The 21,412-nt window shown below is 36.0% G+C and overlaps 1 protein-coding gene, 1 long non-coding RNA gene and 1 other non-coding gene across 7 annotated transcripts in view; 2 read left to right on the top strand and 1 right to left on the bottom strand.

The window, feature by feature from the left end:
* Window positions 1-1,943, bottom strand: part of LOC128249619 (uncharacterized) — a 67,366-nt gene extending 65,423 nt beyond the window's left edge. For both annotated transcript variants that reach the window (XR_008265735.1, XR_008265736.1), the window contains exons 1-2: window positions 1,843-1,943; window positions 429-491 (exon numbers count right to left, since the gene is read on the bottom strand). This is a non-coding gene — a long non-coding RNA (uncharacterized LOC128249619). The remainder of the gene's footprint in view (window positions 1-428; window positions 492-1,842) is intronic.
* Window positions 1-21,412, top strand: part of LOC106870681 (centrosomal protein of 290 kDa) — a 364,606-nt gene that overhangs the window by 73,066 nt on the left and 270,128 nt on the right. Inside the window, exon 1 of one of the 4 annotated variants that reach the window (XM_014916833.2) lies at window positions 2,675-3,605. The exons of the other annotated variants lie outside the window; for them this stretch is intronic. Within the exon in view, the coding sequence (XP_014772319.1) occupies window positions 3,603-3,605 (3 nt within the window). The 5' untranslated portion in view covers window positions 2,675-3,602. Of the gene's footprint in view, window positions 1-2,674; window positions 3,606-21,412 lie in introns of those variants that run through there. 4 annotated transcript variants of the gene reach the window in all.
* LOC128249651 (U6 spliceosomal RNA) lies at window positions 18,877-18,979 on the top strand. The gene has a single exon (XR_008265767.1). It is a non-coding gene; the product is annotated as a U6 spliceosomal RNA (small nuclear RNA).

Raw genomic sequence — 21,412 nt, 5'->3', positions numbered from 1 at the left:
GACCTTCCAAACACCAAGAACCACCCTGAAACTTTTTTCTGTCTTATAAGGGTAAATTCCCAATCTTTCTTTGCTGTTCTTACAGCTTTGCTACATTTGAAACTTACTTTCTTATCTGTAAAATACCCACCACATTTAGCATATATATATATATATATATATATATATATATATATATACATACAGCAAAACCTGCTTATTATCATAGATAATGTTATCAAATGGTTATTGTTGTCAACAGTAAATCCCAAATACATTCCAATTCTAGTCATTTTCTCTGCTCAATGTTATCAGTGAGTTATTGTTATCTGAAAGGTTCAATTCTAAAATGATCATAATAAGCAGCTTCTACTACAATATTCTATACCCTCTCTCTTTTTCACTTATATATGCCAGGTCTGTTGGTAATCTTGTAATCCAGTACTTACTCATGGCTGAGTGAGTGGTACCAACCACTGTGTCCTACAGGTCTTCTCCAGTGAAAATAAAACCTGCAAAAAATGGATGAATTCCCTGTGAGTCAATAGAACTTATACATTAGGGAGGCAATGAGTGGCATCAATTTGGTGTCATCAATCATTTTAGTTGCTGCACTTAAAGAAATCCTGATTGACTAATTGTTAGATGAATATCCACATTGCTAGCTCAAAGCCTAATGTTCCAGAGTTACTGGATAAAAATTTCATTAAACTGTAAATGTGTGTGTGTGTGTATGTATGTACAAATACATTGCAAAAAGACTAGTGGTACTTATATTATTTGGGAAAGCAAGAGAAACTGTGAAATTTCCTTTTTCCTTCCCGTAATCTTAACCTTGAAGAAGGTCTTTATCAGAAACGTTGGACGTTCCCAGTATACTCCCATGTACTGGGTGGCACAAAAAAGCAGAGTACACTCTGTAAAGTTGTTGGCATTGGGAAGGGCATCCAGCTGTAGAAACCATGCCAAAGCAGACACTGAAGCATGATGCAGTCCTTGGACCTATCAGGTCCTATTAAATTGTCCAACCTATGCCGGTATGGAACATGGACATTAAACGATGATGATGATGATTGTGTGTGTGTGTGTGTGTGTGTGTGTGTGTGTATAAACATGTATATGAATAGAAGTATGTGTATATGTGTGTAGTGATTGTATAGTTATTTATCTACACAGACAGATAGATAATCCATCGGTTACGACGACGTGTGCTCCAGTTGGTCCGATCAACAGAATACTCTGCTTGTGGGATAAACATGCAAGTGGCTGAGCATTTCACAGACACGTGTACTCTTAACGTAGTTCTCAGGTGGATTCAACGTGACACAGAATGTAACAGAACTGGGCTCTTTGAATTACAGATACCATTCATTTTTGCGGCGAAAGTAAAGAATACGTACACCCGGTGTTTAGGGGTTAGGGTTTTTGTTACACCGAAAATGGGTGGTGTACGTATTCTTTACCTCCGCCCATTTTTGCCAGCTGAGTAGACTGGGACAACATGAAATAAAGTCTCTTGCTCAAGAGCATAACGCGCCGCCAGGAATCAAACTCACGTCATTACGATTGTGGCCCGAATACCCCAACCACTAAACCACGCGCCTTCACAATAGATAGACATCGTAGAAGGCAATCAGAAAGTCGGAAATGAGGGGGGGAGAGAGAGAGAGATAAGGGTGGGATATATGTCTGTAAATAAGAGGTATTCTCCTTCCAACATAGGTACTTGAATTTTTCTGTAAATACTCAAAACATGCCTATCTGTTACTTCACCAACAAACACATCTACACCCTTCATCACCGCCCTACATACACTTCATTACGAACAGAAAACTTCTCAATAACACCAAGCTTCCTACTTACGTCTTTCCTACTTACATTCTGCTTGTTCTTCCTTCTCACTCACTTTTCACTTTCTTTTCTTCCCTCCTCTCTCATTGAATTTCAACTCCCGGTATATGCAATATATACACAAACACTATATATATATATATATATATATATATATATATATATATATATATATATATTATATTATATTATATGTATGTATCTATGTACAAATATATAGACTGATAGGTAGGTACACACACACTTGCACTGACATAACACACACATAGATAGATAGATAGACTGAAAGATTGTCTGTGTCTGTTTTCGCCTTAAGTTAGCCCCGATTAAGTAAATCAGTGATTAAAGGCATTCCATCCATGACCATCTTGTTTGTTTATCAGACTATGTGGTCAGTGTTCCTTTTATTTTTAAGGCTGTAAGATGTATTGAAGGGAAATGTACTGCTATTTCTAGCAGTTCGAGAGACATTACATAGAGTCCCTCATTGGAGCTTGTGTGTGTATGTAATTTTCATTATAACCTGGCGTAGGGTCAACATCTTTCCTTCCTATATATCAGTTTCTTATTGTCTTTTTAATTGACTGATACTGTTATTTCCTTCCTTTCCTTTTTTTTTTTTGTCATTTTCTTATTTATTCTAATACAGCTGTTCGAATTAGGGTGACATAACATCGACGTCCCTTGTAGCCCTGTTTCTCTAATTAAATCTATTATCGGCTGAAAAGGTACAAAATTGAAACCCTACCTTCGTCCCGAAATACACACACGTGCGTATGCGCGCACTCTCTCTCTCACACACACACTTGTTTCTCTCTCCTATTACTGTGGTATAAAGTTACAGATCAGGTTATCCTTTATAATTAAAGCAGTGACAACAAATGATAAGCAAACTGATATTTACAGTTACTACCTTACATGTGTATCACTTTCCTGCCGCCGCCGCCACTCACATGTAAGCTCTTTATCGCACACACACTCTCTCTCTCTCTCTAAAATATCTCTATCTAACTCTATCCTTCTCTTTCTTTATTTTCGTAAACCACTGTGAAGCCATCATTGACAGTGTGTGCGTGTGTTTCAGAAATGCCTACGTAGTAAAACAAAAGATTAGGCAAAAACAAAAACAAAACAAAAGAAAGAACAAGAAGGACGACAACGACGAAAATAAAAAAACAAAACAAAACAAGTGTCAACACTTACAAAGACTGTCCACATGTCACATCACATTATAAATCACAGTCCAATTCAATATGTTGCTACTATTTTACCAACTAATTTACCAAACCAAACAACTCCAAGCGCCTTACCAGAAATGTAAAATTGGTGGAAGAGAAGAAAAAATAAACACAAGGTTTTTCGAAATGTTCTGTGACATTTATGGAATATTATGAAGTCCATTGTTTTACTCTCCTTTATGTAAATATCACTTGAAATGGGACGACCATTCAAAAAACGAGACACATAGTGGTGGAGTATAAAAGAAAAAGAAAAGACAAAACGTACCCCTCACTTGTCTGTCACTTCACAGGTTCGTTTGTTTCGTGAAGGTGTATGTAGAAAGAAGAAAAACAAGAGACAAAAGAAAAAGAAAATAAGGGAAACTAAACCAACAAGTGCTTTCTATTATACACTTATTCTCTTTTCTTTCTTGTTCTTTCGACAAGATACTATTTTTTAATACATATTACGCGCCGAGTTTTTTGGATTGGTCACACCTGGATTTACTTGTTTATGGTGTGCCGGTTTATTTCGCCTAAACCCTTTCAGTCATGGTGAGTTTAATTTGATTACATCAAAACACCCTGTAACTCGCCCTTCCCTCATTACTTAAAAGTTTCCCCGAAGCAGAAGTAGAGAGAGAGAGAGAGAGAGAGAGAGAGAGAGAGAGGAACGAATGAAAGAGGGAGAAATAAGAAGGGAAATTAAAGGAGCGAGTAACGTATGTATGTGTTTGTATATATATACACACACACACATTATTTGTACTGTCTGTCCCTCTTTTTTTTTTTCAATAGTTCACTTGGATTGACTGTTAAACTATCGACTGTTAGTCATCGAATCCAGCAGTTGTTAATGTGTATGCTAAAGAAAAGCAGAAAGAAAGGTGTAGAAGAGTACAGGAAAAGAATTAGAGTTAAATAAATGGCTTTCTCATTTTCTTGTTAACAGGTCTTGCTTGGAAGTAGTTGCTACTGAATGTTTGTGTGGTGGTGGTGGTATGTAGAATCAGCTCGTGTTATTGTTTTCATTCTAGAAACAGACTGGGTTTCAAAGTTAAATTGCTGCTATACACCTAAACAGGCCTGACTACCTGTTTTACCTTCTTTCCTTTCTATTCTTCTGACAACTGACGAAATATTAAAATTTTTCCTTCACTCTCTTTTCTCCGATATTGTTATTTGCTTTATTTCATTTATTTATTTTTCTTCTGTCTTGTTTTCTCCCGACCTCGGTTAATGAGCAGAGAAATAAGTGGTTTTCTTTCAGTTTTAACTTAATGGAACAATGACAGAACCCTCCCTTCCACTATACCCTTATATTCTGAACATCCCCCGAAGATATAAGGTTGTTTAGAAAAGAATGAAAGAAAGTAACCCCTTTTCACAAACCACTTATGTTGTTTTGCCGTGATGTAATAACATGTTAGAATCTTCACCCACCAACATTTATTTACACACTCATACATGTGTGTGTACGTTTGTATCGTACATTCCCCCACTGCTCTTTTATGTTCAGTCAGCAATTGTCAGCAATTAAAACTACCACCTCCTCCACCCTCTTCACTTAGTAAGTTTCTCTTTGCACCAAATTACTACTTTAGCAACTTAAAGGCATTCATTGTAAGAAAGAAAAGAAACGCTTACAATATGTTGACATATCTGGCTCTCTTTTCTTTTGTCAGATTTCACCTTCGAGAAAGTTACATTAAATAATATTTGTATTGTACCATGGTAGGGTCGTGTATTTCAACGCTATTTAAAATACTCACATACTGTTATAGTCACTTATTCTGATAATTAAATATCGAAGCCTTTTCTTTCGTCTTTTGCATGTGCAATAAGTGAATATCTTAACAGTGTTATGTTTTAAATGGCTAAATATAACTATCGTGGAATTGCTTGTTTCAACACACACTCTCAGATCAAATATCACTTATCAAGCTGAAGAATTGTAATAACATTCTGTTGGACTCTAGCTGGTTTTGTCTGGACTTCTTATTCTCTATATGGATGATTCTGTCTTCAGATAAAACTGAGAACCAGTCTTTTATTTACTTGATAGTAACATCGATGCGTTTTTTTCTTTATATGGTTGCCAGTCAAAAATACTCAAATATACTTATTTCTTAAATTTCAACTTTAAATACATTGTGTTGTCGATATTGTATATGGTGTAGTTTCTTAAATTTTCACGAAGGATATATAATACAGGCTTATTCAAAGTGGAAGCTCTTTCCATGTGTCTCAAAGAACTTATTCCTTTTCACGATCAGAAAATATTTGAGCACTGATCTGTTAAGCATCCACAGTCGACTACCTCTGATATCTGACAAGTTCCTACTGTCTAGAAACAACAAATATCCGAGTCCATATCAAAAAGTGGACTGTTTTACTGATTGGCAAAGGATTCATTAACCAACAACCATATTTTCTAATATCGTCTCCCATACGACTATTACTGAACCTTCTTTTTTTCCCTTTCTCTTTCTCGACAAAAAGCAATCCAAAACGTTGAACTCTCACTTCTTTCAGTATTACAGTGCAAAGTTGATTGCTTTGTGCTGTTGTTAGTTTCTGAAATATTTATTGGATATATTACCAACACTGGCACACAAACTCACTGTTTTTTTTCTCTGTCCTTTCTATTGCTACTAGAATGAACCCTGGGTCATTTCAGCCAAGTTTAACAGGGATCTATTGGTTATATTCTCAGATCTTTTTCAAAGTTTCACCATTTATTTCTGTGAGATATTTCCTGAACATTTCATTCTCATAGGTTAAGCCAAATTGAAGATTTGTGCAAAAATTTTTAATTTTTGAATTTCTCCCTTTTTAAAGGCTTAAAATTTCAAGTAACATTTATTCCATGCCTTGGGGAAACAATTTCCTTTATCTCTACTAGAAAACTATGTACCATCTCAAGCCTTGCGTACTGATGTACCCGTTTCCCTCTTATATCTGTTGTTTCTTCTCTATTCATTCCATATTAAGCATTTTTACCAAATCTTTCTTCAGCCAGAATGTCATCTGCCCCTCCCCCAAGGACACCTCTATCAATGTTTTGTTTTTGTCTACAATATGTTTCAAGTTCTTTGAAAATCCTTTTTAGATGGTTTGACTCAGATGTAAGGAACAAGCAACACTGAAAGTTAATTCAACTCCATCAGTGAAGTGTAGCTATTGGAGTTCAAACTTTGGTGTTTCATCTTCATACATTCCATAGCATATAGGCAGCATAGAAAATACAGTCTTGAAAGAACAAGCCTGTGGTATAAGCACAAACCAGATGGCATTGTAGAAAATGATCATACTAAAATTTTATGTGACTTTATGGTACAATGTGAGCATGAAATTGAACACTATAAACCAGATATTATAATGGTTAACAAACTGTTTTATTTTAAATGTGACTTGTCCAGCTGACTGTAAGGTTTGTGACAAAGAATTGAAGTTGATTGAGAGATATGAACTCTAGCATGGGAGATAAAACAGTTGTGGGTAATGGAAAAGGTTGAGGTGGTCCCAGTTCTAATCAGAACGTTTGGTACTGTAAACACTAGAATTGAAAATTATTTTTTAAAATATTAGTGGGCAATATCAGTGTGGGGCACTTACAGAAAGCAACATTCCTTGGAACAGTTAGAATACTTAGAAATGTGCTTGACAATTGAAGGTATCACCTCAGTCCACTGGTTGTAAACAGTTGGCACCTGCAAGCAGACTTCTAATAATAATAATAAAAACAAGAGCGCAGGAGTGGCTGTGTGGTAAGTAGCTTGCTTACCAACCACATGGTTCTGGGTTCAGTCCCACTGCATGGCACCTTGGGCAAGTGTCTTCTACTATAGCCTCGGGCCGACCAAAGCCTTGTGAGTGGATTTGGTAGACGGAAACTGAAGGAAGCCCGTCGTATATATGTATATATATATATATATCTATATGTGTGCGTGTGTTTGTCTGTGCTTGTCCCCCTAGCATTGCTTGACAACCTTGCTGGTGTGTTTATGTCCCCGTAACTTAGCAGTTTGGCAAAAGAGACCGATAGAATAAGTACTAGGCTTACAAAGAATAAGTCCCGGGGTCGATTTGCTCGACTAAAGGTGGTGCTCCAGCATGGCCACAGTCAAATAACTGAAACAAGTAAAGAGAGAAAGTGCAAACCTCTGCCAAGGCAACACCAATGTCCTCTCAACGGTTAGCCGGAAATTATTTATAAAATGAGAACATCTGAAATAAACTTGACTGCTCTCACAAACGAAAATACTAAAAATGAACCCAACTGCTCTCAAAAATTAACTAAAAGAAACTGGAAAAATAATCCAAAATCCTTGTCTGGTACCTGATTGATCCCAATGGTATCATGGAATGTGAAGGTGAATGTGTGGGTTGAGTTTGTAATGCTGTGCATGTGTCGTCTGCAGTGGGAACAGGGACAGTTTTCTCTATGAAGGCCTTTTTTTAGTCTATCCCCTGACATAGTGTCTTTACAACCATTAAAGTATATAGTGAAAAATTTATTCATGCATGAAAGAAAATGGAAAGGACCTGCATATGGTGCTGTTAACAGAGGTTTAACAACAACATTGTGCACAAAAACGTGAGTCCAAGAAGAAAAGCTACCTTCAAAGCAGAACTAGAAATGCAATTGTCAAGTAGGTAAGAGGTTTTAAACAGGAGTGATATATTAAAAAATTGGTAAAACTCAAAATTGTCGAGGATAAATCAAATTTATTGTTGTTACTGAATATGTTAGTCTTATTTCTGTAGTTTGATTTCTTTATCCAACAGTTTCTACTAAGATAGAGACGCGAGTAAAATTAATAGAGAAACTAAACTAAACTTTGGAAACAGCAATGCCATCATAACTTACGTGGAGACCATGAGCATGCTTTCAAGGGAGATAATCAGAGAAAGACTTGAAAGTCAATGTAAGATTGTAATACTTCCTGTAAAGTAAATATAACAAATAATCCAGAATCCTTGTCTGGTACAAGATTGATCTCAAAATCTAATCAGTTTGTGCCAGTCACAAGGCCAAACATCCCTGAAAGCTTCATTCAAATCCATCCAGCGGTTCTTGAGATATCTTATTCATGAATAAACACACACACACACTGAAAACAATACCTCCACCTTCACTAAGGCTGAGGTAATAACATCAACAATTGTTTCCAGTAAAGATACAAGGCCTGAAATTTTGGGGTAGGGTTTAATTATGTCTACCTCAGACCATTGCTTTATATGACCCTGATGGAATTGAAAGGCATAGTTACCTTGACAGAATTTGAACTCAATGTAAAGAACTGCAACAAATAGGGCAATGCATTTTGCCTGACACTAACAATTTCGCCTTGTCATAAGAGTGATGAGAATAGGAGATAGATATAATTAGCGTGTCTACTTTTAATCATTGGCACAAGGGTCACACACTTCTGGTTTTAGAATGGCTCAGTGTCACTTTAACCCTAAGTTGACTGATACATCTTTTAACCCTGGAACAATGGAAGCTAATGTCGAAATCTGGTTGGGTTTGAACAGGGAATGTAAAGCAGTGTAACTAAAGAACGATTTCTTAAATATGCCAAAAGCCAGATATTTAAAAATTTTCTTGTGGGAACAGGGAGGGACAAATTTACTGATTATACGAATCCTTATATATCACTGATATAACTCAGATCATAAAGAGCCATAGCATTTTGTTCTCACCCTACCCATTCTTTGTTTTATGCTCTCCTAATCCTACCTCCATCATGATTTTTTAATAGTAACTGTGTTGTTGGTTTGTGTCCATAACCTTTGACTATTTTTTCCCAACCAAGGGTTTTTAATCCAGTATATGTTATCTGTTACTATTTGTAGCTGTATCTACTTCAAGACTCACCCTTAAATTGATTTAACCTTCTTAGTACCAACCCACCTCAAACTGCTCTCAGTTGCATGATACAGATTTCCTGATTTGAAATGATCTAAATTAGAACCTGGCATCAAAATTTCATCAGCTTAATAACAACAAAGTTATTTGACAAAATTCTTCATTAATTTTTCAAATCAGTTGAGGTAAAGTATATTTCAACAGAAATATGGTAACAAAAGGGTCAATAATGAATAGAGACTAAAAGATTTTTTATGCTACAAATTGATGCTTAAAGAAAATCATACTCTTGGTTTCAAAGTTCTGCCATGCAGCACACATATCTCCAGACTTTACAATATGTAGTTCCATTCTACAGAGATGTGATGTAAATGATATTCCCAAACTTTAAATTCCACAATGGATATTGTTGCCTTTTATCCATGTGTGGTTAATAAAAGTAATACCAGTGTTGTACTGAGGTCTGTTTATACAATATTACTATCTCTCTTATAAATTTGTGGCTTTGTGTCACAGTAAGAAATCCTTGTACTAAAACCAGTCCTACTACAAAAGGTAAAGTTCCCATTATGCAAACAATGTCAAGTACCAGTTGGACAGTTTTCTTCCAGACAACAAGATAATTGTTATCAAAATGCTGATATTTTAAAAAATTTCTCATGTTTTGTTTATATTTCATCAGCATTTTAAATAAATCCAAATTTCACTACTACTGTGGAACTTGTGTTACTATTTTTAGGAAAACAATATAAGCATTGTCTGTCAACATTTTTTTTTTGTTTTAAATTAATTTTTAGGCCAATTATGTAATTCAATTCTTGAAGTTTTTCTTTTATATTTAGGGGAAAACAATACTGTTGGAAAGTGCTATGATCATTGTTATTTCAAGTTAACAACTGATGAAAAGAGCATCCCCTGCAGTGCCAGCTATATTACACACACACACACACACACATCTTTTATCTAGTCTTAGTCATTGGGCTGTGGCCATGCTGGGGCACCGCCTTGAAGGGCTTAGTCAAACAATTCAACTTCGAGTACTTATTTGTTTAAATCCCGGTACTTATTCTATTGGTCTGTTTTGCTAAACCACTAAGTTACAGAGACATAAGCTAACACCAGTTGGGGGAGAAAGATAAGAACACATACACATAGATATGTACATACATATATAATTTACTGTTCTGTTAAGTAAGATCAACAAAAAAAACTATATCATCCAGTGAGAGATAAATATTTAATGTATACTGTATAAAGATGAGAACTACAAACAGTTTATGAAGACATGTGGCTAAACAGCTTTTTATACTGTCCCTTTTGTCTCCAAACCCTGAATATTGCTTCAAGACATACGTGTTACAAAATCCTGCCTAACTATGTTTTCATAGCAAGAAACTATTATCTCTCATCTTTATACAGTGTACATTAACTGATATATGTACATATACTCAATGAGGTTCTTTCAGTTTCTGTCTACCAAATCCTCTCACAATGCTTTGGTCAGCCCAGGGCTATAGTAGAAGATACTTGCCCAAGTTTCCATGCAGTGGAACTGAACCAGGAACTATCTGGTTGGGATTATATACACAGAGAGAGAGTTGGGTCAGTGTCATGTAATAATGACTATCATGCAGTTAATTGCCATTGCCACTTTTTGTTAAACTCCTATAGAATATTAAAGCATTTTTCTTCTAACATTTTCTGATAAGTATGGCATCTACAAGCATTTTCCTCCTGTATTTTGTGTTGAAGAGTATGTTAAGTGTTAACAATTTGATCTCCACTTCTCCCACTCTTCTGTCTTTAATATTTTATCGACCACAGAAACATGTAAAGTTTAGTGTTTACATCAATAATTGATATTCCACGAAGAACACATGAAACCCACTATAAAAATATTGCTCCTACAACTGGAGTATATATGTGGCCTAGTGGTTAAGCTGTTGTATTCATGATTGCAAGATCATGGTTTTGATTCTTGGACTGAATGGTGCATTGTGTTCTTGAGCAAGTTACTTCATTTCACATTGCTCCAGTGCACTCAACTGTAAATGAGTAACTATGCAACAGACTGGCAGTTCATTCAGGGGGAATGTTGTGATCTTGGTTACTTAAACACCTATGCCATGGGAACTGGGTAACTGACTGACCCTATGAATACTAAGACTCGAGACAGGATTGTCCTGGGGACACACTTTTTTTGGTTTTGTTACAGTAGAGCAGTGTTATAGCTGGACATACATTCTAGACAGCATCCAGAAAATAATCACCTGATTGACTGGCAAAAATTTCCTTCACTGATACATTCCAGCCTCAGCTAACAGGTATACTGTATCCTCTCTTCTCTACTGTTTCTACCAGAGATGTGCTGCCTAGGTAGGCAAAGTAGGCAGTGCCTACCTTGAATAAAATAGATTGAAAGCAACATTTTCCTTGCATGGCAAAATATGCACCAGAATCAGTAAAATTGTAAAGGTTAGTCTGATTATTTTTTTGTAGATTAGGTAGGCATAATTCACCCCAGCTTTTCAATCTCAGTATTTAAGCTATGCATAGTACTGCTGTGTTACATGTGCTGCGTACATTTCTACAACACCATTTTCTTCATGTGCCATAAAAGCAGAAATAGATCTGCCTTTAACTCAGTCATGCACCTGTGTTTCGCTTAGTTTTTGTGTTTTACTATATAAAGGTCACCAACTGCTTGCCCTGAGCAATTACTGACGCCATATGCCATTATAATGGCCTCTGCTCCCTAGAGTTAGCTAAGCTCCTACCAATTCTACTCAGGCTTTTATGTTTCATTTGATTCTCTCTTTCATCAACCTTTTCATGTCAAATCCCATCATGTACTATATTAATCTCTATAATGATATAATAATCTTTGCCAACTGGGCATCTTATGACAAGCACATATATGCTACACATATGTATATGCATGTATGAGTGTATGTGTGTGTATATATATATATATATATATGTATTTTGAAGGTACATGACCTAGTTGTTTGTGTGATTGTGAGTGGAACACCCTAATCACGGTTTCAATTTCCAGACCAGCAATGTATTGTATGCTTGATCAAAACACTTCATTCTGTATTGGTTCAGTTCACTTATCTGTAAATGGCTAACCCTGAAGTGGACTGGTTCAGAAGGAATAGTTGGCCTATTTATCTAGTGGAGTTGCATCATTCAAAGCTGAAACAATGTGAAGTGCATTGCGACTAGCACTGCATCCCATCTCATAGTCTGGTTGATACTGTAATGCACATACATACATGTATGTGTGTATATGGTATGAATGTGTGTGCATATATATATATATATATATATATATATATATATATATATATATATTGGGTGGTGGTTGGTTGGTTCGTTCTTTCTTTCTAAATGGCAGAAGCTGCAAACTGACTCATGGGCTGGAAGATTAGTGCTGTGCACAAAACTCAGTTAAGTAGGCAACCACAAGGAGGTTACACCTTCACTTGTCTATTCTGTTAAAACCGTTTACCATAATGGTGATTGAAATGATTAATATGTGGTCACAGAGTTTAGTTTGTTTCATAGGCAGACTTGGACTCAGCACTGCAAATTAATGAAACACTTATTGATTACACAGTGCTCCTGCCACTTTATTCTTGAAGTGAGCATCAGTAAACTGAAGATCTTACAGTTCAGTTTTGATTCACAGTTGCAGCCATTTAATTTCACAACCGTTTTTGAATAACGTTTATAATGCCTTTATTCTAAAGACCAATCACCCAATGATGGATATTATTGATTACCTACAGACAGAAATCCCATCCATCTTGATTCATAATCTTTCTTACAGTAAGTGAGTGTTTGTCTACATAGTTGCCTGACCTGCTAAAAATAACAGCTAAATCTCCCTCAAACCAGACCCTACTGTCTTAAGGGGTGGGGGAAACATTTGAAAATGTTATCGTGGTTTCTCTGTACAGAGGTAAAAGATGGGATGATCACAGCTAGATTGCCTTTGGTCTTATACATCTGCTGGATGAGGGTGGTTCATAATTGTGTTGTGTATCTTCTTTATTTCTGTTATCATTATTACAGTGGTTCCACTGACTCTGACTGAAAGCAAAAGTTGCTTTTCTTCACCTTCTCCCTTCAATCCTATTGATTCTGAACCCTTAGATCCTTGTTGCTCTATTGTTTCTCACTTCTGAACCAAGTGTACCATAAGCAATTGCCACCTACCCTCAGTCCTCTAATTTCTCACTTCACTAAAAACTTGCATTAAGCATTTTGATCTTTATCTCCAGAACTGCTATAGCTTTCCCTTCGTCACACTTGTCTCTATTTGTATGTTCGTCTCCCTCCCCTTTTGCTGATATTGACTTAAAGAAATAAAAATTATCTCCCCAACAAAGCTATTACAGCATTGTTCCCCTACAACTCAGACTAAAATCTAAACAAACATGCCATTTGTAATATTTTGAGAAAATATGAAGCAACCACAGCTAAAAATCCATTCCTGAAATATATGCCATTGTAATTCTAATCAGGAGAAAAATTCTTTGTTTAAATCAAAATCTATGAACAAGTGGAATGTTTGTCATAAGTCTAAGCTACTCAACAAAGAGTTGTTGTTGATTCTTATTATTCTTATTATTGTATTTTAACCTTTAGACTATCAACTTGTATTTAAAACAAAATGACCTTGTTTTATAATCTAAATCACGACTGAAAATATCTTTTATAAATAAAATTGATTTTGATTTTTTATTGTATTTTTGTTATATCATACTTCAAACAGGTTTTGCTCTTAATTGTCTTCATCATCATTTAATGTCCATCTTCAATTCTGTCATAGATTAGATGGTTCAGTAAGAGGATTGACCCAAGCTCCAGTATCTGCTTTGGTATGGTTTCTATAGCTTGATGCTCTTGCTAATATCAACCACTTTACAGCAAGAGAGAGAGAAAGTGTACCAGTATCTCTTCCTCCTGTACACTTGAGCACATTGGGCAGCAAGTTAAGAAATCACAGAAGTTGGTTGCAATTTTCCCAACCTCCACCCTCATGGTATTGGCTTCTTGTCAGTTCTTCTCTTTCTTTTTCCCTCTGGTGGTGTTCATTTGAAAGCTGTTTTAGGCTGTCATTGTTCTGGTAGCCTGAGTATGTGATCTGCTAGTTGTAATCATTGTTCTGTGAAGATTTTGCTAAATGGTCTTTTATTGGTCCTCTTTAGAATATCTTCATTGTTTATGTGGTCTTGCCAGTATGTTCTTACAATCCTTCTCAAGCATCTTTGGTGGAACACAACTAGCTTTCTCATTTCTTTATTGCCTGCAAGGGGCTAAACATAGAGGAGACAAACAGGGATGGACAAAGGGATTAAGTAGATTACATCGACCCCAGTGTGTAACTGGTACTTAATTTATCGACCCTGAACGGATGAAGGGCAAAGTCGACCTCGGCGGAATTTGAACTCAGAACGCAAAGACAGACAAAATACCGCTAAGCATTTTGCCCAGCATGCTAATGTTTCTGCCAGCTCACTACCTAGCTTTCTGTCAATTCCATATCTCCAGAGTGTACAAGAGTTTTTTTTTTTCTCTTTTTTTTGCACAGTACTAATGAAGTTGTACTGAAAATATAAATGATGTTCCTAGTATTTAAAAACATTTTTAACACTTTATAAAAAGCCTAATCTGTCCAATAGTGTTGGGAAGGTGTGGAAGTATGAATCCTACAGGATGGCTGACACCATGCAAATGAGGGTGTTGGAGAAAATGTGCTACAAATGTATGCTGTACTTTAGGACTGCAGAACAAACAATCTGGTTCTTGAGCAGATGGGAAGTGGAACAAACATTGGCAGTGATGATGATCAGGCAGTGAACTTGTAATATTTCGACCATGGTAGCATGGCCTAGAATCTTTTTGTCAGTATACTTGGAAGCTGGTGGGATGGAAAATGGGTACTTGAGAAATAATGATAAAGATGGAGTGATGAGATCAAGAACTGGACAGGGAGGATCCTGGTGGAATGTACAGTGGAATGTGGCACGAGATGAAGATGTGGGGTGAGGAGTGGGGGTGAGGTTGTGTTTGAAGCTCAAGGGAGGACTCTGATGCAATGTACAGCTGTAGTATGAGATCAACATGTGGTTAAGAGTGGGGATTGTGTTTGAAGCTCAGTAGAGGACCCAGGTGGAATGCACAGCTTTGGCAGTAGATGACAGTGTGAGTGAGAAGGGTTAGTGGTGTTTGTGAATCCCAGAGGAGAAGTATGCAGCTACAGCATGCAGACAACTATGTTTGGTGAGGAGTGAAGGTGGTAGTGATGGGGTTATGTCAAAGCTCCCAACCTTTCACTACCAGGATGGCTGTACTCATTCAGTACAATAAAGAAGATATTTCCAATTAACTGTTATAATCTGCACAATTCAAAGACACTGAAAGTGGTGAACTACCTAACTGCCTGTTTGTGTAATTTATGTATGTGTGTATATGCCAGCAGTGGAGTTTGTGATGAGATGAAATAGCTAATGTCTTAAGCAAGATCTTTCATGAATTTATTAGCTTCTCTTTCTACTTAACATTGATTTATAGACTAGCTGAGTGGCATATAATTATTATATGGTAATTATTCTCATACAAAACTACTTGTTTCCAATAACGAACTAACATTAAGAAGATAACTACTAGGTCACTTGACCAGGTAGAAATAGCAACAAAATCACCCTCAAAGCATAATTTTCAACAATACTCTAAATCATACTCTAAAAAAAAAAAAATGGTGGGAAAAAATAAATTAGATAATATTCTCTTAGGTATGTAATGCTTGTTGAAATGGTTACCGTTGTACTGAAATTTGATCATAACTATTTATAGATTAATTCAAATTGGGGCAACATAATTTTTACTAACTACTTGCTTTTGACTTATTTGGAAGTCTTGAACCCAAAATCACATTGTCCTTTGTTGTTTTTTTAATAGTATTTTTTTTGTATACAATGTAGGCACAGGTGTGGATGTGTGGTAAGAAACTTGCTTCCTAACTACATGACTCTGGGTTCAGTCCCACTGTGTGGCCTCTTGGACTATAACCTCAGGTTGATCAAAGCCTTGTGAGTGGATTTAGAAAATGGAAGCTGGAAGTTGCCCATTTTGTGTGTGTGTGTATTTTTGTGTCAGTGTTTGTCCCCCCACCACTGCTTGACGACTGGTGTTGGTGTGTTTACATCCTTGTAGCTTCAGCAAAAGGGACTGATGGAACTAGTATCATACTTCAAAAAAATAAATAAATAAATAAAAAATAAAACTACTGTGGTTGATTCATTTGACTAAAAAAATTTTCATGGCATTGCCCCAGCATGGCCACAGTTGATTGACTGAAACGAATAAAAGAATAAAAGGATGTAATTTTTTGTTGTTTTATGACATACTCCCATGTTTTTAATAATCATCATTAGAAAGTAAATGATTGTAATATTCGTTTTAGTGCCTTATATATCTAATTTTTGTTGGGGTATATTCAGGGTACTGATTCTAAATATACTATCAGTTTAGCCTTTTCTTTTCAAGACTTGGAAATACAGTGTTCCTCTTGTGGTACATCTGCCCACAGCTTTACAAATATGAGATTATTTTAACAGCATGTAATATTTAATCATAGTATTAATATCATTAGTTTTGCATCAAATCAGCAGATACCATTAATTAAGTAGATATCACCAAATCACTAACTAATAAATTTATTACCTCTACCAAGGAAGGAGGTTATATTTTTATCAGCGTTGGTTTGTCTGTCTGTGTGCAAAATAACACAAAATGTTGTGAACGGTATTTGATGAAACTTGCATGAAAAGTTGGTAATGACACAAGGAACAGATGATGAAATTTTGGTAGTGGTCTGGGAATTTTGATGGATTCTAGAAGGATTATTCATTTGTTATATTTACATGAAGTATTACAATGTTACGTTCTTTGATTATCTCCCTTGAAAACAAGTTCATCGTTTCCACGTAAACTATGGTGGCGTTGCTGTTTCCAAAGTTTATTTTCATTTCTCTATTAGTAATTTTACTTGTGTATCTATCTTAAAATGAGCTTGGCGAAGGTCTGCGCTCTCCGAGTGCTTTTCTAGTTAATATTAATTTGAGCTAATAGGATAAAACTGATGGTATATTTCAAAGCAGCACCACTAAATATATTCAGGAATATGAAAATGTAGGGTGGAACTTGACATCCTTATTTCAGTGTGTAAACGAATGCATCAGTCGGTAGATGAAGAACTATACTATATCGTCAAAAGTAGTGCTGATAGCGAAAAACTGATTTTATATTCTGCGTTAGTGCCTGAAGTGTAATCAAGAACATGTCTAACTTTCAAAGCAGTAGAAATATCTTTCTCTTTTGTTGTTGTTCTTGGCCAGTGTAATTACTGGAAATAGCCCAGTAATTTTACATCAAATAAGAAATACCATTAAAGTTTGCTATACATAGCAAGCAGTATTTCCTAATCTAGATACCAGCCAAAGGGAGATTTGGATGTATATTGCTATATGAAAGGTTAATGAAATGACCTCAGATTTTGTGTGTGTGTGTGTGTGTGTGTGTGTGTGTGTGTGTGTGTGTGTGTGTGTGTGTGTGTGTGTGTGTGTAATCCTTTTCACTAGTCAGCAAACTAGTTTAAAATTACTGCTCTCATCCTCTCTACCACCACTGCCACCACTGTTAAGCTTTAAATTACCAAGTCTTATACGATAGTCTCGCTTTTGTACAATAATCTTTTATTATTGTAAATAATTAGCAGGATTGGCAGTGGTGGAGGGTACTAATTAACTGTTTGCCTTTGAATGATGAAACAGAAGATGAGCCTAGTGCTGGCTGGATGTATTCCGCTCCTCCACCCTACTGCTATTAGTCTTACTCGCAAGGTTTATATGCACGCACACACACACACACACACACAGATAGATGGATATGCACACACACACAGATAGATGGATATGCACACACACACACATGCACACAAATCTGGAATTGTGTTGAACGAATAGAAAAGAAGTGCTGAATATATGTGAAGTATATAGTTTATTGAAACTTGAGTTGCAAAATAAACACCCAGTTTTAATAAAATTTCTCTCTAATACATGCATACATACACATGCTTGTGTGTGTCTGTGGGAGAGAGACAGAGAGAGAGATGCACAAGAGATATAGTGGAATCACAACAAGGCTAACAGAAAAAGCAGGCTTAGTATTTGGCTGATGGATTGGAGCAATAACCATTAAAAGTGCACTAGAAATAGATTCTCTTAAAAGCTCAGCTGGCTCTCTAGAAGTAGTTGATTGGATTTAATTACCAAGGTGACATAATTGTAGTGGAATTAGTTATTCCAAAGGTATAATAGCCAAAGTAGAAACTAGTTGGAAAAAGTTCAGGGAGGTATATCTCTGCTGGCAAGAAAGACCTTCATTAGAGTAAAAGGCAGATTGTATGATGGCTTGTAATAGAACTGTGATACTGCATGATTGTGAGACATGGGCCTTGAATGTTGAAGACTAGAAAGACATGAAGCAAGCATGTTCTGCTGGATATGAATGTTAATGTATGTGAACACCAAGGTACAAATGGGCTGAAAGAAAAACTGAATATAAGAGGTATAAGGTGTTGTGTACAAGAGAAGGGGCATGTGATGTGTATGGAAGGTGACTGCTGTACAAGAGAAGGAAATTGTGAGCCTTCTAAGATATTAGAACCTGTGGAATAGGGGAAACCAAGGGAAAATAGGGATGAAGTAGTGAAGGTTGACCTGAAGATGCTGCATTTCATTGAAGGAAATGGTGGACTGTTCTGATTGATGATATGCAGTGCCATTGAAGACTTTGACTATCAAAACATTTTGAAATAATGGTAGCAAGTGAAGCTATGTATTTTTATGTATGTGTGCGAGAGTGTGTATTTATATACTACTTTAGCAGTACATATCCTAAAATTGGAATGATACAGAGAAGATTAGTATGGTCCCTGTGCAAAGATGACACACAAATTCGTGGAACATACCATATTTTCTAGGCATAGGAGTGGCTGTGTGGTAAGAAGCTTGCTTCCCAACCACATGGTTCCAGGTTCAGTCCCAATGCATGGCACCTTGGGCAAGTGTCTTCTAAAATAGCCTCAGGCTGTCCAAAGCCTTGTGAATGGATTTGGTTAATGGAAAGAAGCCCATTGTTTGTATGTATATATATATTATATGTATATATTTATCTGTGATTGTTCCCCACCATCACTTGACAACCAATGTTGGTGTGTTTATGTCTCTGTAACTTAGCAGTTAAAAAAAAAAAGACTGATAGAATATATACACATATAATTTGTATCATGCCAAGCCTATAATTGCTGCTATCCTATTCACCTCTAACACTCCCACCTCTTATCTACCTGTTGATCACTTTCCCTTTTTCATTTCTCTTTTTCACTCCTATTTTTCTTTCTTTTATCTCACTACCTATGCCCGCTATCATAAATGCCCTCTATCATAAGTCTACAGAATCAGGATTGAGCTTGTGTTTAACAACTACTACTACTCTATATAAAGTAATTTAAAGAGCAGTCTTAGAAAACTGTAATTTTACCATTTCACATTCCTTTTTCTGTTTCTTTAAAATTAAAGGAAAAAAAAACTATTTCTATAATATTTTGCACCTAGATATTTTCAAGTAATTCCATGTTTATAGTTTAAAACAAATATTGGTAAACACAGGCATCACTCAGCAAATATTATGAAAGCAGAAGAATTTCCTGTTCCCTATTTCGTTTCCCAAATTATATGTTTCTGAGAGAATCTCATCTCCAAGAAACAGGAATGGAATCAAGGATTGTTGAGTCACAGCTCTGATCAACAGTTTTTAGTATCTCCATTTTAACATCTCTCCTTTTCTCCCTCTTTCTCTCTCTTCTCTCCATTATTTTTAAAACATTTTTTTGCATTAAAACATAGCTTGCAAAATGCTGTTCTCAAAGAAATTTGATTGATGTTTCTTCTACAGTGCTGTTTCTTTCTTCTCATAACAATAATTATTGTTGAGCGTTTCCTATTTTTCTATAAAGGGAGCGATTTTACAGAGATAATTGTGTGTTTGTCTATGCTATACAGTTATGTTGGAAGGTGACAAGAGCTTTAACCTTTGAAACATAGGTTAAAAGTCCAACATCTTATCAATACAGTCAGTTATTTATTCAATATCATTTATTTTAAAAGCATTTCCTTCAAAATATAAAATTTTTTTTGTTCTTTAAATGCTTTCATTCAGTGCATTGAAATGTTTTAATCAATTATGCCCACCCCAGTACTTGTATTCTTCTTACCAATCTCAATTTAGTCCCTTACCACAAGGAATTTACATAAATTTAACATCCTTATAAACACACACACACATACACAATTTCATTCTAGCTGTAATACATCTGTTGTAATCAAATTTCACATTAACTATAAAATAACCCACGGGCATATGGCATAGTGGTTAAGAGCATGGGCTACTAACCCCAAGATTCTGAGTTCGATTCCAGGCAGTGACCTGAATAATAATAAAAATAACATCAACATTAAAAAATACCTTAGGAATGAAAACCTAAGTTCGAAATTTCCCCAAGACACCTGATGAAGGCTGGAGGGTATATCAGCTGAAACATGTTAACAACAAACAAGATGAGTACAAATATCCGTCAATTGTAAATGATGTACATAATTCCTTATCTCTTAAATATAGAACTGTATTAGTGTTGTTTTATGTCCCTGTTATTTAAAGTTTGGAAAAAAAAGATCAATAGAATAAGTGTCAGGCTTAAAAAAATGGTACTAGAGTTTTATTCAACTGAGTTCTTCAAGTTGATGCCCCAGCATGACCACAGTCCAATAAGTGAAACAGTATTCTAATCCTTCATTACCTAGCATAAAGCTAACACCATCCCCAACAGATTCTGTTTTCTTGTAAGCTACATAATGACCTCATTAGTGCTGGTTGCATAAAGAAAGCACCCAGTACATACTCCGAAGTGGTTGGCGGTATGATGGATGTCCAGCTGTAGAAATCATGCCAAAGTGGGCACTGGATCACAATGCAATCCTTGGATGTTTCAGATCCTGTTAAACCATCCATCTGATACAAGCATGGAACATGGATAATAAATGATGATGATGATGATGATATATGTACACACACACACACACACACACACACACACACACACACATGCATGCATGCACGCTCGCTCACATATTATAATACTTTTTATATATATCATCATCATCATCATCATCATCGTTTAACGTCCGCTTTCCATGCTAGCATGGGTTGGACGATTTGACTGAGGACTGGTGAAACCGGATGGCAACACCAGGCTCCAGTCTAATTTGGCAGAGTTTCTACAGCTGGATGCCCTTCCTAACGCCAACCACTCAGAGAGTGTAGTGGGTGCTTTTACGTGTCACTCGCATGAAAA

The sequence above is a fragment of the Octopus bimaculoides genome, chromosome 16 (assembly GCF_001194135.2).
Source record: "Octopus bimaculoides isolate UCB-OBI-ISO-001 chromosome 16, ASM119413v2, whole genome shotgun sequence".
NCBI classification, from domain to species: domain Eukaryota; kingdom Metazoa; phylum Mollusca; class Cephalopoda; order Octopoda; family Octopodidae; genus Octopus; species Octopus bimaculoides.
The sequence above is the reverse complement of the archived record's forward strand: the minus strand, read 5'-3'. Positions and strand labels throughout refer to the sequence as shown.